The following is an 18,712-nucleotide window of genomic DNA, read 5'->3' as shown; positions in this document are numbered from 1 at the left end:
CACTATCCACAACTCCACCAATCTTCGTATCGTCTGCAAATTTACTGACCCACCCTTCAACTCCCTCATCCAAGTCATTAATGAAAATCACAAACAGCAGAGGACCCAGAACTGATCCCTGCGGTACGCCACTGGTAACTGGGATCCAGGCTGAATATTTACCATCCACCACCACTCTCTGACTTCTATCGGTTAGCCAGTTCGTTATCCAACTGGCCAAATTTCCCACTATCCCATGCCTCCTTACTTTCTGCATAAGCCTACCATGGGGAACCTTATCAAATGCCTGACTAAAATCCATGTACACTACATCCACTGCTTTACCTTCATCCACGTGCTTGGTCACCTCCTCAAAGAATTCAATAAGACTTGTAAGGCAAGACCTACCCCTCACAAATCCGTGCTGACTATCCCTAATCAAGCAGTGTCTTTCCAGATGCTCAGAAATCCTATCCTTCAGACCCTTTCCATTACTTTGCCTACCACCGAAGTAAGACTAACTGGCCTGTAATTCCCAGGGTTATCCCTAGTCCCTTTTTTGAACAGGGGCACGACATTCGCCACTCTCCAATCCCCTGGTACCACCCCTGTTGACAGTGAGGACGAAAAGATCATTGCCAACGGCTCTGCAATTTCATCTCTTGCTTCCCATAGAATCCTTGGATATATCCCGTCAGGCCCGGGGAACTTATCTATCCTCAAGTTTTTCAAACTGCCCAACACATCTTCCTTCCTAACAAGTATTTCCTCGAGCTTACCAATCTGTTTCACACTGTCCTCTCCAACAATATCGCCCCTCTCATTTGTAAATACAGAAGAAAAGTACTCGTTCAAGACCTCTCCTATCTCTTCAGACTCAATACACAATCTCCCGCTACTGTCCTTGATCGGGCCTACCCTCGCTCTAGTCATTCTCATATTTCTCACATGTGTAAAAGGCCTTGGGGTTTTCCTTGATCCTACCCGCCAAAGATTGTTCATGCCCTCTCTTAGCTCTCCTAATCCCTTCAGTTCCCTCCTGGCTATCTTGTATCCCTCCAATGCCCTGTCTGAACCTTGTTTCCTCAGCCTTACATAAGTCTCCTTTTTCCTCTTAACAAGACATTCAACCTCTCTTGTCAACCATGGTTCCCTCACTCGACCATCTCTTCCCTGCCTGACAGGGACATACATATCAAGGACACGTAGCACCTGTTCCTTGAACAAGTTCCACATTTCACATGTGTCCTTCCCTGACAGCCTATGTTCCCAACTTATGCACTTCAATTCTTGTCTGACAACATCATATTTACCCTTCCCCCAATTGTAAACCTTGCCCTGTTGCACATACCTATCCCTCTCCATTACTAAAGTGAAAGTCACAGAATTGTGGTCACTATCTCCAAAATGCTCCCCCACTAACAAATCTATCACTTGCCCTGGTTCATTACCCAGTACTAAATCCAATATTGCCCCTCCTCTGGTCGGACAATCTACATACTGTGTTAGAAAAGCTTCCTGGACACACTGCACAAACACCACCCCATCCAAACTATTTGATCTAAAGTGTTTCCACTCAATATTTGGGAAGTTAAAGTCGCCCATGACTACTACCCTATGACTTCTGCACCTTTCCAAAATCTGTTTCCCAATCTGTTCCTCCACATCTCTGCTACTATTGGGGGGCCTATAGAAAACTCCTAACAAGGTGACAGCTCCTTTCCTATTTCTGACTTCAACCCATACTACCTCAATAGGGTGATACTCCTTGAACTGCCTTTCTGCAGCTGTTATACTATCTCTAATTAATAATGCCATCCCCCCACCTCTTTTACCACCCTCCCTAATCTTATTGAAACATCTATAACCAGGGACCTCCAACAACCATTTCTGCCCCTCTTCTATCCAGGTTTCCGTGATGGCCACCACATCGTAGTCCCAAGTACCGATCCATGCCTGAAGTTCACCCACCTTATTCCTGATGCTTCTTGCGTTGAAGTATACACACTTCAACCCATCTCTGTGCCTGCAAGTACTCTCCTTTGTCAGTGTTCCCTTCCCCACTGCCTCACTACATGCTTTGGCGTCCTGAATATCGGCTACCTTAGTTGCTGGGCTACAAATCCGGTTCCCATTCCCCTGCCAAATTAGTTTAAACCCTCCCGAAGAGTACTAGAAAACCTCCCTCCCAGGATATTGGTGCCCCTCTGGTTCAGATGCAACCCGTCCTGCTTGTACAGGTCCCACCTTCCCCAGAATGCGCTCCAATTATCCAAATACCTGAAGCCCTCCCTCCTACACCATTCCTGCAGCCACGTGTTCAACTGCACTCTCTCCATATTCCTAGCCTCGCTATCACCTGGCACCGGCAACAAACCAGAGATGACAACTCTGTCTGTCCTGGCTTTTAACTTCCAGCCTAACTCCCTAAACTTGTTCATTACCTCCACACCCCTTTTCCTACCTATGTCGTTGGTACCAATGTGCACCACGACTTCTGGCTGCTCCCCCTCCCCCTTAAGGATCCTGAAGACACGATCCGAGACATCCCTGGCCCTGGCACCCGGGAGGCAACATACCTTCCGGGAGTCTCACCCGCGACCACAGAATCTCCTATCTATTCCCCTAACCATTGAATCTCCGACAACTATTGCTTTTCTATTCTCCCCCCTTCCCTTCTGAGCCCCAGAGCCAGACTCAGTGCCAGAGACCTGGCCGCTAGGGCCTTCCCCCAGTAGGTCATCCCCCCCAACAGCATCCAAAACGGTATACTTGTTTTGAAGGGGAACGGCCACGAGGGATCCCTGCACTGTCTGCCTGTTTGTTTTTTTCCCCCTGACTGTAACCCAGCTAGTCTGGTCCTGTACCTTGGGTGTGGTTAGCTCCTTGTAACTCTTCTCAATCACCCCCTCTGCCTCCCGGATGATCCGAAGTTCATCCAGCTTCAGCTCCAGTTCCCTAACATGGTCTTTGAGGAGCTGAAGTTGGGTGCACTTCCCGCAGGTATAGTCAGTGGGGACACCGGTGGTATCCCTCACCACCCACATCCTACAGGAGGAGCATGCAACTGGCCTAGCCTCCATCCCTTCTTACCTGACAGAATATAGCTGCCCTGTGGACTAACTAGATCTCCGCCCTCCGACTCTGCTCCCAGTCAGCTACACTTTCTGTAAACTCCTGGCTCTCTTCGTACTCTTTGCGGAAATGTCGGAAACAAAATGAAAGGAGCACCTTACTCCCTCCTCACCTAACTCCCTCGGTCACCAAACTCTTACTATAGCACTCAAAAAGCACCAAATTCAGCACTCAGTGCAAACAAAGTATCTTGATAATGATAATGTATAAATACTGAACTGATTTTCTGTAAAAGCGCAGACTTGAGGAGGAATCAGCAGTGGTAGTAACTGCTCTCCGACCTTAACTTTCAGCTAAAACTGCATGCAGTCGTTTCGTAAATAAAGCCTTGATATTTTACTGTAACAATCTATTGTTGAGTAAAAAAACGGACTACCCGGGAACTGCATGCCAATACCTATTTATATATGTCATATCTTTATGTTAAAAAATTGAACGCAAGCAAGTGTTGTGTTTGTACCCACATCCCCGTCCATTCGAGGGAAGGAATACCTCTCCAATCCCTCCCCTTCCATATCGCAGAGACAGTTGAATGGATTTTACAACAAAATCAAACAGGGATCAGGGGAGATATGGAAATATGGAGATCTGCTGGCTATGACATGACTAAATTTTCGGCTTGGTATCAGCCTGCTTATAATCATGCTTTTGACTCCACCCTCCCTCACCATCCACTCGAATAACGTTCACGGTTCTATGTGTTTTAATAAATCAGGGAAAGGAAAGTTGATGGGGCAAAGTAGGTGCAACCTTGCAGTTGACTGGCAAGGACCAGTACCAGGCATATCCAACAAGGGCATGTTTAACTGTGATTGGTCCCGGGTATGGCATATAACCTCTAAAAATTCATGGTGACAGACGTCCCCAATCCCCTGGATGATATTAGCTGATGATTTTACGGCCTATAATAGAACATATTTCATATGCGGCACTTAAGCATACCCGTGGCTCCCTACTGATTGGACAGGATCCTGTTACCTGAGATATGTCGTACCCCAAATGCGTCACCTACCCTCCCTTAAGCATTACTCCTCGCGAGCCAAAAGGACGATTACTAAAACAGAACAGTTCTTCATGATGGCCTTTCCACTGTGTGGAACAGGTAAGGCAGCCAACGAACTGATCCACATGGCCTCAGCATTGGAACAACTGGCGAACGTTAACGTCAGCAGAAGCCAGGAAAACTGGACAGGCACTGGCCGAGGACTCGGCTGAGCTAGTGGCTGTCCGGACCGTAGTATTACAAAATCGACTGGCTTTGGATTATCTGTTAGCCTCGCAGGGAGGAACGTGCGCTATTGTAGGTCAGGAGTGCTGTACGTATATTCCAAATGGCCCTGAAAATATCATCAGCCTGGCCAACCACATTAAGAGACAGGCTGATCAAATTCAAGAGATTGGCAGAGAATTTCATGACTATAACCCTAGGATAGTTGGGTCACGGATTTGATTGGATCTTTAAGGCCTTCATTCTACTACTACTAATGCTACGAGGGATAGGATTGCTTGGTTGCTTGTGTAAATGCATTTTCAATCGAGTCATGGATATACCTATTTGACTCGTTGTCATGATATGACAAAAGGAGGGAATGTGATGTTGTACGAATTAAGTAATGGCATGATGGGAAAACTGCTCAACTATTCGGTACAATGTAAGAAAAGCTGACCTAGCCATTTCAATGTACCAGACCGCTTTGTAAGGAATGCTGATCAAGCCATTCCAATATGTCAAACCCTTGTAAGACCAATAAGGCTGACTCCGCATAACCTAAAGCATGAATAAGATCAGAGAAGGTCAAGCTATTCCAAAATGCCTGACCTCTGTAATTTCTGATAAGGCTAACTCGTCATAACGCAGGGCGGTATGAATAAGACAAGATAAGGAATGGATGAGTCTCCTCCGACCTTTTGATGTTCTGTCAAAGGACAAGATAATGGCGGATGAGACAAAGAGTCCGAGAAGCTCAACAGGTCATGCTTGTTTCATGACACTGCTTACGTTTCTACCTCCGATCGAATTCCTGACTAAGTATAGTCACGCAATTTTGATAATGATAATGTATAAATACTGAACTGATTATTTAGCAAAAGCGCAGACTGGAGTAGGAATCAGCAGTGGAAGAAACTGCTCTCCGACCTCAACTTTCAGCAAAAACTGCATGCGGTCGTTTCGTAAATAAAGCATTGTTATTTTACCATAATAATCTATTGTTGAGTCTTTACCACGGTCAAAGAAGCAGGAAAAATATTGACTTCTACAGGGCCAGTGCTGTCGCAAATATTTTGTAGAAGTCCGCCGGGAATCCGTGTGGTCCCGGCGCCTTCCCCGCCTGCATGGAGCTAATGCTGTCCATGATCTCTCCCAGTGCTAGTGGTGCTTCCAGCCCCTGTTTTCTGCCCTCCTCCACGACTGGTATGTCCAGTCCATCAAGAAACCGTTTCATCCCGGACTCCCCCATTGGGGGCTCTGAGGTGTACAGCCCTTGGTAGAAGGCCTTGAAGGTTTTGTTGATCTTTTCTGGTTCGGTTTCTAATGTGCCTCTGGTATCCCAGCTGGTGTTCCAACAGGCGGCTGGCTTTGTCTCCATGTTCGTATAGGGTCCCACGTGCCTGGTGGAGTTGGTGCACTGCTTTCCTGATGGAGAGCAGATCAAAGTTCCTTTGTAGCTCTTTCCTCTCCACCAGGAGCTCCACGGTCTGGGCCTCGGAGTATTTACGGTCTACGTCCAGTATGAAGTCGACCAGCTGCCCTTTCCTCCCCATCTCTTCACGCTTTGAAAGCGATGGTTTCCCCTCTTCGTACGGCCTTTAGCGCTTCCCAGAACGTGGAGGGTGAGACCTCCCCGTTCTGGTTGTTCTCCGTGTACTCTGCTATGGCCCGCGATATATTTTCGTATAAGGCCTTGTCAGCTAGTAGGACAATGTCCAACCTCCATGTGGGGTGTTGGGCCCTGCCCGTCTCCAGCCTCACATCCATGTAATGTGGAGCATGGTCTGATATTACAATTGTGGAGTATTCCACTTTGTCTATCCCCGGAAGCACCGTTTTCCCCACCACAAATGAGTCAATTCTGGTGTATACGTTGTGTACTGGGGAGAAGAAGGAGAACTCCTCCCCTGGGTGGGCGAACCTCCAGGGGTCCACCGCACTCATCTGTTCCATAAAGTGACTGAGTTCCCTTGCCATGCTTGAGGTTTTCCACGTTTTGGGGTTTGGTCTGTCTGTCACTGGATCCTGGACACAGTTGAAGTCTCCCCCCCCCCCCCCATGATTAGTCGGTGCGTCGCTATGTCAGGGATTTCTGCCATGGTCTTCTTGATGAAGCTCGTGTCGGCCCAGTTGGGTGCGTACATGTTAACTAGTACTACCGGAGCTCCATCCAGGGCCCCGCTGACTGTGACGTACCGTCCCCCTGGGTCCATAACCGTCTTTGTCGCCCTAAACATCGTCCTCTTGCTGATCAGTATTGCCACCCGCCTAGCCCTTGTCCCATAGCAGGAATGGTAGGTTTGTCCCACACAGCCCTTTCTTACCCACAGTCGGTCTGCTCTCTCAGGTGTGTCTCTTGGAGGAAGACTATGTCGGCCCTCATATTTCTTAGGTGGGTGAGGACTCTGGATCTTTTCACTGGGCCGTTGAGTCCCCTTACATTCCAGGTGACTATCCTGGTGGGGGGGGGGGGCTTCTGTCCCCTCGCTCCTGTGGGATTAACCATACTGACCTGGACGCGCCCCTGCCCTCCAGGGTTTCCCTTTGTTAGGGGGCCGTCCAGGATGGCCGCTGTCACTGCTCTCTCCATGGGGTCGGGTCCCTGCGCTCCGGGGTTTCCCTTTGTCCAGGGCGCACCCGACATAGCTGCCTACTGTGTGTCCACTACGCGGGTAGTCCCCTGCACTCTGGGGTCTCCCTACGCCCAGAGACCGTATTGGGTGGGTGCTTGCAGCGATTCCTTGTTCGATTCCTTGTTTCGAGCCCTTGGTTGTGGCACTTTGTAGCCCTATTGCTATTCCTTTTCTAGCCTTGTTTGTCCCTCCTTCCGAGTTCCTCCCCCCCCCCCAGTCTCTCCCTCTCTGTCCCCCCCCGCCCTCCCTTTCCCCCCTTTTCCCACTCTCCCGTATACCCCTCTTTTGTCCCTCTTTACCCTATTCCTATCACCGTTTGCTCTCCCACCTCTGTTAAGTGGTTCCCCCCCACCCCGCCTGGCACCTTCCCCCCCTGTTGGGGGCGCGCTGCGGCCCTGCTTTGTTGCATGACCCCGGCGCTAGCTTTCCTGCTAGTGCGGTGGCCCCCCTCTCGGGAGTTACTGTCTCGCCTCTCCCTTGCCCGGCCTCTGCGGTTTTCTGCCTGCTCTTCCCCCATCCTACCCTGCACTCCTCTTGCTTGCTCTCCCTTCTCCGCTACTCTCGTTCCCTCGTGCTGGGGCCTGGTCTCCCACTTGAAGCGGTCCCTCGGGCAGTGGTTAGCTTTTTTGTTCGGGGTGAGCTCGCCGTGGCTGGGGTACCTGCCGTTGCCTTCCCCCCGCCCTGGTCGGTGCGTTGTTGCACCTTGCCAGGGGCCCCTTATTCCTACCCTAGCTGCTGGTTTTCCAGCCCGTGTTACTCGACAAACTAGTTTGCTTCAGCGGAGGCTGTGAAGAAGTATTCTCTTTCTTGGTATGTGACCCAGAGTTTCGCTGGGTACAGCAGACCAAAACGCACTTCGTTCTTGTGAAGAGCTGCTTTCGCTCTATTGAATTCGGCCCTTCTCCTGGCTAGGTCTGCCCCAAAGTCCTCATTACTTCTAATGAAGTGTCCGTTCCATTTGCAGGTTCTGTTTTCCTGGCCCAGCGCAGGAGTTTCCCTGTCTTGGTACCGGTGCAGTTTAGCTATAACTGCTCTCGGGTGGTCCCCTGCCTTGTGCTTCGGGCGCAGCAACCGGTGTGCTCTGTCCATTTCTGGTGGGTTGGGGAAAGTTTTCCTCCCCACTAAGTTGTCCAGCATCTCGGCCACGTATGTCGTGGGGTTTCTACCCTCGATCCCCACTATCCTGACATTGTGCCTTCTCGCGCGGTTATCCTGGTCGTCCACTCTGCCCTTCAGGCTCCCCTGTGTTGTGCCCAGTCCCGCCACCTCCTTCTCCAGGGCCATGATCTGGTCGTTCATGTCAGTTGCGGCTTTCTCCAGCTCCTTAATGGTCACCTCTTGGGCTTCCAGTTTCTCCTCTTAGGCTTCCAGTTTCTCCTCTGCTCTGCCCAGGGCGTGCTGCACCTCCGCCAGGGCCATTGCTGCCTGCACTGCGGCTGCTAAGTCTGCCCTAGCCTCTGCCTTGTTTTCCTGCTGATGTTCCCTCAGCGCCTCGACAAAGGCTGCCTTCCACTTCCAGTTCCCCCCTGTCCTGGGGGAAAATGCTCCTGTCTGCCCAGTTCTTTTTGCTGCGGCGAACCTTCCGTTCCGCCGCTTCGTGCGCTGATTAGCTCATCGGAATGGGCTTGCACATTGCCCCGTCTGCTTTTGGTGCCCCTTCTCACTCTGCTTTGGCTCCCTTTTGGCATATTTGCCCCCCCTTTTTTTTTTCCCCCTTTCTTTCCTCCCCCTTTTTCTTTTCCCCTCCCTACTCTCCTTTACCACTTTTTGTAAAATAAAATTCTTTTCAAGGTAATTTAAAAAAATTTTTAGGAGACTTCCGGGTGCGGCGATGACCAGCTGAGTCGCACGTTTCGGCAGCTCCCTGTGAAACGGACTTTTGGGCTCTTGATAGGAGCCCCAACGGCAATTTTGACGGCTAAAAACACTGTGCGGTAAACCAGAAGGGAATCCCCCCTGGATACGGATGGAAAAAGGAGGAGAGAGTGGCCAGATTGCAGTGGATCCTTTAGAACAGCGGCAAGGAAGGCAAGCAAAAACCAAGATGGCATCGGAAGGTGGCAGTTTAACATGGGGCCCTGAACAACAAGAGTTCTTGAAATGCTGTGTGGAAGAGATCAAAAAGGAAATGAAGAAAGAGCTGTTGGCCCCGATACTACAGGCGATCGAAGGGCTAAAGGAGGAACAAAAGACCCAGGAGCGGGAGCTTCGGGTCGTGAAGGCAAAGGCAGCCGAGAATGAGGACGATATACAGGGCCTGGTGGTGAAGACGGAGACGCAGGAGGCACATCAGAAACGATGTGTGGAAAGGTTGGAGGCACTTGAAAACAACGCAAGGAGGAACAACCTGAGGATTCTTGGTCTTCCTGAAGGTGTGGAGGGAGCGGACGTCGGGGCATATGTGAGCACGATGCTGCACTCGTTAATGGGAGCGGAGGCCCCGGCGGGTCCGTTGGAGGTGGAGGGAGCATACCGAGTGATGGCGCGAGGACCGAGAGCAGGAGAAATTCCCAGAGCCATAGTGGTGAGATTCCTCCGTTTTAAGGATAGAGAAATGGTCCTTAGATGGGTGAAGAAAACTCGGAGCAGTAAATGGGAGAACGCGGTGATCCGCGTTTATCAAGACTGGAGTGCGGAGGTGGCGAGAAGGAGGGCGAGCTTTAATCGGGCCAAGGCGGTGCTTCATAAAAAGAAGATAAAATTTGGAATGCTGCAACCGGCAAGACTGTGGGTCACATATCGAGGGAGGCACCACTACTTTGAGACGGCGGATGAAGCGTGGACTTTTATTGTGGAAGAAAAACTGGAATGAGCGGGTTATTAAAAAGAACGTTCGAACAAAGTGGTGGGGCGAATGTGGGGGGCAAAGAGGGGTTTTATGTACTAATCCTGCGATGTGGTAACTTTTCTCTCTCCCACAGGTGGTGATGGGGGGAGGAGGGGAGGTGGAGGAGATGGGGCGTTGGCCATTGGGGGCGGGGCCAAGGGAGAAGCGCGGGCTTGGTTCACACGGTATGATAATCATGGCGGGAATAGAGAAGCAGGAAGGAGGGGGCGTCGCACGGTGCGAGCCGAGGTCACGGGGGGAAGCCGAGGTCAGCCAGAGTTTGCTGACTTCTGGGAGCAACATGGGGGAGTAATTACGCTAGCGGGGGATCTAGCGGGGGGGGTGGGAGGGGGGAATTACTGGGTTGCTGCTGCTGGGGAGAGGGGGGAGCTGGTATGGGAGAGGATGGGCGGGGGGGCACCGCCTGGGGGAGATACAGCTGCGTGGGAACCGGGTGAGGAGCTGGAAAAAGGTGATGGCTAATCGACAAGGGGGCGGGGGTAGGAAGCCCCCCAACTCGGCTGATCACGTGGAATGTGAGAGGGCTGAACGGGCCGATAAAGAGGGCACGGGTACTCGCACACCTTAAGAAACTTAAGGCAGATGTGGTTATGTTACAGGAAACGCACCTGAAACTGATAGACCAGGTTAGGCTACGCAAAGGATGGGTGGGGCAGGTATTCCATTCGGGGCTAGATGCGAAAAACAGGGGGGTGGCTATATTAGTGGGGAAGCGGGTAATGTTCGAGGCAAAGACTATAATGGCGGATAACGGGGGCAGATACGTGATGGTGAGTGGCAAACTACAGGGGGAGACGGTGGTTTTGATAAACGTATATGCCCCGAACTGGGATGATGCCAATTTTATGAGGCGGATGCTAGGACGCATTCCGGACCTAGAGATGGGAAAGCTGATAATGGGGGGAGATTTTAATACGGTGTTGGAACCAGGGCTGGATAGGTCGAAGTCCAGGACTGGAAGGAGGCCGGCAGCAGCCAAGGTACTTAAAGATTTTATGGAGCAGATGGGAGGTGTAGACCCGTGGAGATTTAGCAGACCTAGGAGTAAGGAGTTCTCGTTTTTCTCCTATGTCCATCAAGTCTACTCGCGAATAGACTTTTTTGTGCTGGGTAGGGCATTGATCCCGAAGGTGAGGGGAACGGAGTATACGGCTATAGCCATTTCGGATCACGCTCCACACTGGGTGGACTTGGAGATAGGGGAGGAAACAGGAGGGCGCCCACCCTGGAGAATGGACATGGGACTAATGGCAGATGAGGGGGTGTGTCTAAGGGTGAGGGGGTGCATTGAAAAGTACTTGGAACTCAATGATAATGGGGAGGTCCAGGTGGGAGTGGTCTGGGAGGCGTTGAAGGCGGTGGTTAGAGGGGAGCTGATATCAATAAGGGCACATAAAGGGAAGCAGGAGAGTAAGGAACAGGAGCGGTTGCTGCAAGAACTTGAGGGTGGACAGACAATATGCGGAAGCACCGGAGGAGGGACTGTACAGGGAAAGGCAAAGGCTACATGTAGAATTTGACTTGCTGACTACAGGCACTGCAGAGGCACAATGGAGGAAGGCACAGGGTGTACAGTACGAATATGGGGAGAAGGCGAGCAGGTTGCTGGCACACCAATTGAGGAAAAGGGGAGCAGCGAGGGAAATAGGGGGAGTGAGGGATGAGGAAGGAGAGATGGAGCGGGGAGCGGAGAGAGTGAATGGAGTGTTCAAGACATTTTATAAAAAATTATATGAAGCTCAACCCCCGGATGGGAGGGAGAGAATGATGGGCTTCTTGGATCGGCTGGAATTTCCCAAGGTGGAAGAGCAGGAAAGGGTGGGACTGGGAGCACAGATCGAGGTAGAAGAAGTGGTGAAAGGAATTAGGAGCATGCAGGCGGGAAAGGCCCCGGGACCGGATGGATTCCCAGTCGAATTCTATAGAAAATATGTGGACTTGCTCGCCCCGGTACTGACGAGGACCTTTAATGAGGCAAAGGAAAGGGGACAACTGCCCCCGACTATGTCTGAAGCAACGATATCGCTTCTCTTAAAGAAGGAAAAGGACCCGCTACAATGCGGGTCCTATAGACCTATTTCCCTCCTAAATGTAGATGCCAAGGTCCTGGCCAAGGTAATGGCAATGAGAATAGAGGAATGTGTCCCGGGGGTGGTCCACGAGGACCAAACTGGTTTTGTGAAGGGGAGACAGCTGAACACGAATATACGGAGGTTGTTAGGGGTAATGATGATGGCCCCACCAGAGGGAGAAACGGAGATAGTAGTGGCGATGGATGCCGAGAAAGCATTTGATAGAGTGGAGTGGGATTATTTGTGGGAGGTGTTGAGGAGATTTGGTTTTGGAGAGGGGTATGTTAGATGGGTGCAGCTGTTGTATAGGGCCCCAGTGGCGAGCGTGGTCACGAATGGACGGGGATCTGCATATTTTCGGCTCCATAGAGGGACAAGGCAGGGATGCCCTCTGTCCCCATTATTGTTTGCACTGGCGATTGAGCCCCTGGCGATAGCGTTGAGGGGTTCCAAGAAGTGGAGGGGAGTACTTAGGGGAGGAGAAGAGCACCAGGTATCTTTGTATGCGGACGATTTGCTACTATACGTGGCGGACCCGGCGGAGGGGATGCCAGAAATAATGCGGATACTTTGGGGAGTTTGGGGATTTTTCAGGGTATAAATTGAACATGGGGAAAAGTGAGTTGTTTGTGGTGCATCCAGGGGAGCAGAGTAGAGAAATAGAGGACCTACCGTTGAGGAAGGTAACAAGGGACTTTCGTTACCTGGGGATCCAGATAGCTAAGAATTGGGGCACATTGCATAGGTTAAATTTAACGCGGTTGGTGGAACAGATGGAGGAGGATTTCAAGAGATGGGATATGGTATCCCTGTCAATGGCAGGGAGGGTGCAGGCGGTTAAGATGGTGGTCCTCCCGAGATTCCTCTTTGTGTTTCAGTGCCTCCCGGTGGTGATCACGAAGGTTTTTTTTAAAAGGATTGAAAAGAGCATCATGGGTTTTGTGTGGGCCGGGAAGACCCCGAGAGTGAGGAAGGGATTCTTACAGCGTAGCAGGGATATGGGGGGGCTGGCACTACCGAGCCTAAGTGAGTATTATTGGGCCGCTAATATTTCAATGGTAAGTGGATGGGAGAGGAGGAGGGAGCGGCGTGGAAGAGATTAGAGAGGGCGTCCTGTAGGGGGACTAGCCTACAGGCTATGGTGACAGCCCCATTGCCGTTCTCACCGAGGAACTACACCACAAGCCCGGTGGTGGTGGCTACACTGAAGATTTGGGGACAGTGGAGACGGCATAGGGGAAAGACTGGAGCCTTGGGGGGGGTCCCCGATAAGAAACAACCATAGGTTTGCCCCGGGGGGAATGGATGGGGGATATGGAATGTGGCAAAGAGCAGGAATAACGCAACTGAAAGATCTGTTTGTGGATGGGAAGTTCGCGAGTCTGGGAGCGCTGACCGAGAAATATGGGTTGCCCCAAGGGAATGCATTCAGGTATATGCAACTGAGGGCTTTTGCGAGGCAACAGGTGAGGGAATTCCCGCAGCTCCCGACACAAGAGGTGCAGGACAGAGTGATCTCAAAGACATGGGTGGGGGATGGTAAGGTGTCAGATATATATAGGGAAATGGGGGACGAAGGGGAGACTATGGTAGATGAACTAAAAGGGAAATGGGAAGAAGAGCTGGGGGAGGAGATCGAGGAGGGGCTGTGGGCAGATGCCCTAAGCAGGGTAAACTCGTCGTCCTCGTGTGACAGGCTAAGCCTGATTCAGTTTAAGGTATTACACAGGGCACATATGACTGGAGCACGGCTCAGTAAATTTTTTGGGGTGGAGGATAGGTGTGCGAGGTGCTCGAGAAGCCCAGCGAATCATACCCATATGTTTTGGTCATGCCCGGCACTACAGGGGTTTTGGATGGGGGTGACAAAGGTGCTTTCAAAAGTAGGAGGAGTCCGGCTCAAACCAAGCTGGGGGTTAGCTATATTTGGGGTTGCACAAGAGCCGGGAGTGCAGGAGGCGAGAGAGGCCGATGTTTTGGCCTTTGCGTCCCTAGTAGCCCGGCGCAGGATATTGCTAATGTGGAAAGAAGCCAAGCCCCCGGGGGTGGAGACCTGGATAAATGACATGGCGGGGTTTATAAAGCTAGAGCGGATTAAGTTCGTCCTAAGGGGGTCGGCTCAAGGGTTCACCAGGCGGTGGCAACCGTTCGTCGAATACGTCTATTCCGATAGACGGAATGGGAAAAAGAAGGCAGCAGCAGCAGCCCAGGATCGGGGGAGGAGGAACCAGAAGGACTCTCAGGGTTGTTAATATATACTGTATAGTATGTATAGGTCGTTGCTACAGATAATTATATATTGGACTGTTAAATTATATTTTTGGAGAGTGTTACTTGTGACAAGGCAGTTGCCAATTAGGGCTAGTTTTCATTTTTGTTATTTATTATTTATTCATTTTTTGTTTATAAAATAGGTCATTGTTATTTGTGTTGTTATAATATTGTGTAAAGGATGCACAATGTACTGTGTTGGTTGACCAAAAATTTTCAATAAAATAATTAAAAAAAAAAAAAAATTTTTTTAAAGAAAAAGTGAAAAAATGTCTTTCTCTTTCCTGCTGGCTCGGTCCCCCCTTTGGTCCGGGCCGCCGCTCGTCCTGCCCTGCGCTCTGCTGCTGTGCGTGGTGGTGATGCTACCGTTCTCTTCCCCCGCCGGAAGCTGAATCGCCGAGCAGACTCTTGATTCCTGGACAATATGCTGAGAGCTATCCTGTGTTTTATTTGAAATTCTGTTCCAAAATATTTCACATTTGCATCTTTCAGAATAATATTCATTGCCCGTTTTTCTTTCTGGATAATTACATCGCATTACCTACACTAACAAGTGTTTCAACATTAACAAATCCACCTGATACCTTCAAAGAAAACGGTTGTCCAAAATCCACCCGGATGCAGCCGTAGTTCTTTTGTAAGAATCTGAACACCCAACGAATTGCTGCAAATACAGTCGTCTTTCCAGTTCCCTGCACGACACAAAATATTTGAAACATATGTTACAGACTTTACAGTTCAGAATATAGGGCCATGAAAGGCCCTGTGTAGGGCCATGAAAGGTCTTGATGCCAGCACTCAAGACAGTGTGGTGGGATACTGCTAGTGTCTGACAGCACATGGGATTAGGTACAGACTTAATTTTACAAGGCTTTTTCCTTGCAATTCTCTCCTATCCTCTCGTGTACGTGCTGGCCCAGAAATTGCTTGGTTCAACAAGCAAAAAAAAAGTTACACCTGACTGTCTTTGCTAGTTAGTTAATATGCTCATGAAACAAATTCTGACACAATTGTGTTATCCAGGCAGCAAGCAACAGAAGCAATGGGAAACTTCAATTTACGAGTAGCACTGGTTCTGTAAAAACATCCATCCATTCATTGCAACAGTGAAGACAGCAAAGAGAGGATCTAGAGATTGTATTGATCCCTTTTGATTTTACCAGCTCAGGGCATCCTCAGTCACAGGGTTAACAGAAGGCTAAATAAGATGATTGCGTTTGGGACAGTCAGTTGAATTCAAGGTAATCAAGAAGTAAAAAGGGTCATGTAATTTGTCAGTTTCTACCCGATTATAATCTGCGGGGCTCGGGACGGGGAGTGTGGACAAGGGCAAGACTTGCCAAAAGTAAGGTGCAGAACTATTTACAGCTGAAAGAGCATCTGGGCGATCATAGACAAACTTCATGTCTAAGAGTTCATTTGGACAGAGAGCGAGTGAGGAGTCTCTCAGAAGGACAAAGGCTGCAACTATAACCATCAACAAAAAAACTTTGTGAGCTGCCAGACAAGGAGAGAATCTATGGTTGAAGAGACACATCCCATCGCACTCCAAAGACTCTGGAAGCTTTGCCGTGGCAAGGCCTGAGGGGGAAAATCACTGGAGTGGGCTTCACTGCTGTTGGTCGGTTTAGGAATTCTCCAAAAATTGAATTTTCAATATCACTCACGTTATGACTCAGTGTAACAGATAGATGTGAACCCATTGGAAGATGGGAGAATGTCCTTGAAAGGCATACTCCTGTGCAAAGCGAAGTGGAAACATACATATGCAGCATGGGTTTATCAGTCACATTAAAAGCTATAAGATTGACATTTCTGTAGCTGTCTCCAAAGTAATGTTTAATTCATGTTTTTCCATCCAGTCTAATAAATGGTGCTAAATGCACATTTTCTCAAACCTTTTCAAAATAGTTATGTCGCTGAGGAAATTCAGGACTACTGGCTTTTTGCTGGGAAAAAGTTGCAAGGAGCATCAGCCATTCTTGGGTACCTCACCCAGGTGGCCATTTTTTAAGTCAGTATAGTCAATTAGGATCAGGATGAGGAAACCTTAAATTTCCTCCCCTTCAGTCCAGTGGAACTGAATGCCAATATCAATGACCCTTCTGCAGCCTCATCAGAGACTGGATAACTGACCATGGACTCCGTACTAGCCTAAGTCTGTGCAACGGAATACTATATTAGGTCAGTATTTGATTGGTATATTTGGTAACTCGTGTTTGGAAATACAGTCTTGAGCTCAAAACATAGGTTGACACTGCAGCACGACTGCTTACAAGATAGTAAGTCAAGGCTCTTCCTGCTCCCGTGGAATAAGATCCCAAATCACTATCTGAAAAGCAGGAAATTCACCCAGCTTCCCAATCAATATTCCTCTCTACCATTTGTGCGACTTGACTGTGCAAAGTGGCTGCCAGATTTGCCAATAAAAGGGACTAACTTGAAAATTAACCCATTGATCGTAAAATGCTTTCAGATCTGCAGTGGACAAAATGAAGTGCAATCAAAGTCTTTCTTTACTGTTAATTGGTGAAACACAATCCTTCTAAAATGATGGGGTTTCAACAAGTGGGAAAACACAGGCAACTTAAAAAGTTCCTTCCCGAAGCTAGGAACAAAAATCACATGCAGCTGTTATGAAACTCAGACACTGGACTTAGCAATTTTCATGTGTTGCACACAAACTACCTTACCATCTGTTCAAAGTAGCTTTCCTCAACGATACAATCATAAGAGACACCCACAGGTATCAGTACGGCATCTGGTATTGATTGGTTGTGAAAAGCATCAAATACCCAAGCCAGCCACATTAAGCCTGTGAGACAGGGCCGTGCAGAACATGGAACAGGATCTTCGAGGTAAACCACCAGGCTCTGCTGTTCAATCAACATTTCCTTGATATACTGCAATTTCAAAAACAGACAGTGAGCCAGAGCAATTCCTTCAGACTTGCAGCCACATACCTTAACAGGAAGCCTTGACACAGAATCCAACAATTATCTAACTGTACCAGGCAAGTGTGTGACAAGATTCTGTGCTCGCAATTTTTTTTTTACATGTGCGGCAATATGGTATTGAGATAGAGGATCAGCCATGATCAGATTGAATGGTGGAGCAGGGTTGAAGGGCAAAATGGCCTACTGCTGCCCCTAGTATCTATGTCTCCTCAAACACAAGGAAGTGTAAACGGACTTAATCACAAAAGACGAAGCCGAGGCAGTGCCTCGATGCAGGAAAGGCATATCCCTGGCAGCAGACAAGCTTGCCACATTCTTTGTCACAGAATTTATTTATTTTTTAAATTTAGAGTACCTAATTTAGCGTGGCACCAATCCACCTAGCCTGCACATCTTTTTTTTGGCTCGTGGGGGTGAAACCCACCCAAACACGGGGAGAATGTGCAAACTCCACATGGACAGTGACCCAGAGCCGGTATCGAACCTGGGACCTCGGCGCCGTGACAGAATTTTGTTTTAAAAATACACCCTATGGACATTCCTAAATCCACACTTAAGAAACAAAAATCCCCGAATGTGACAAGTGAAATGGGTTATTTCATTATCAGCGAAATTGCAAATGGAGCTGAACACTCAAATAATCAACAACAATGCCACTCCAGACCTGAGGAGGTAAAGTGGGTCATGAGTTCCCACTTCAAGACTTGACCACATTATCAAACAGCTGAATGTGGTTCAGCCAAGGACAGCACCTTGAGGACAACCATGGCTTGGGGCTGCGATTATTGGCCTCTCAACAAAACATATTCAGTCATGCATGATTCCAGCCACTGAAGACTTAATCCTTGACTTCTAAGAATGAATCTCCCACATTCCAAAAGATCTGTTAACAGACAGGCTGATGCATAATTTGAGTGTTAGAGCCATTAGGAGCAGTAAGAGTAGGTGAAGACATGATAATTCAGCCCTGAAACTTTTCCATTTCGCACCCAACTGCTGATCGTTCACTACACCAACTCTAGACATACTGGGCTTGATTCTCCGAAGCCCCACGCCAAAATTGCGTTCGGCGCAGGGGCGGAGAATTGATGTTCCTGACTGAATCGTGTGCGGCGCCGCTCCGGCGATTCTCTGGCCACATAAGGTAAGTGAATCGACCGTTATATTTTGCAGGAAACTGGGGAGTGAAACCCCAGCATTTTTACGCCAGTGTGGGGACATGGCCCCATTTTTGGAGAATCCAGCCCCTTAATTTTAAGTAAAAGATTGTTTTTTGGCACTTTTTCTTAAAGCTCAGCTAAATCAAACAATTGAAATGCTCACGGTGTGTCAACCACTCACGGATTATAGATCTAGAGTGGAAAATTAGTCTCCCCAGACGATCTCAGACCGGTTATAGAATCGCAGTTATTTCTGCTTTTATTCCAAGGATTTTGTTCAACATTCCTTGGCTACGAGATGCAAGAATATTTGGTACGGTCTGGTTTTGCAAAATCTGAGGAATGGATCAATGGACTCAACTGTGCCACTCGCGTTCAGTTGCAGAGGAAGGAAGTCTATGCTTGTCTGGCTTCCAGACTTCAATAACACAGTGTTCAGAGCACGAG

At 49.0% G+C, this 18,712-nt stretch overlaps 1 protein-coding gene across 4 annotated transcripts in view; it reads right to left on the bottom strand.

Annotated features, from left to right (window-relative positions):
- The window catches only part of LOC140396900 (glycerol-3-phosphate acyltransferase 1, mitochondrial-like), a 79,933-nt gene that overhangs the window by 35,965 nt on the left and 25,256 nt on the right, over positions 1-18,712 (bottom strand). For all 4 annotated transcript variants that reach the window (XM_072485749.1, XM_072485751.1, XM_072485752.1 and 1 more), the window contains 2 exons: positions 16,842-17,051; positions 14,733-14,840 (listed from right to left, as the gene is read on the bottom strand). In XM_072485749.1, coding sequence (XP_072341850.1) covers positions 14,733-14,840; positions 16,842-17,051 — 318 coding nt within the window. The remainder of the gene's footprint in view (positions 1-14,732; positions 14,841-16,841; positions 17,052-18,712) is intronic.

The sequence above is a fragment of the Scyliorhinus torazame genome, chromosome 20 (assembly GCF_047496885.1).
Source record: "Scyliorhinus torazame isolate Kashiwa2021f chromosome 20, sScyTor2.1, whole genome shotgun sequence".
Classification (NCBI taxonomy): Eukaryota; Metazoa; Chordata; class Chondrichthyes; order Carcharhiniformes; family Scyliorhinidae; genus Scyliorhinus; species Scyliorhinus torazame.
This window is presented reverse-complemented; position numbering and strand designations above follow the sequence as displayed.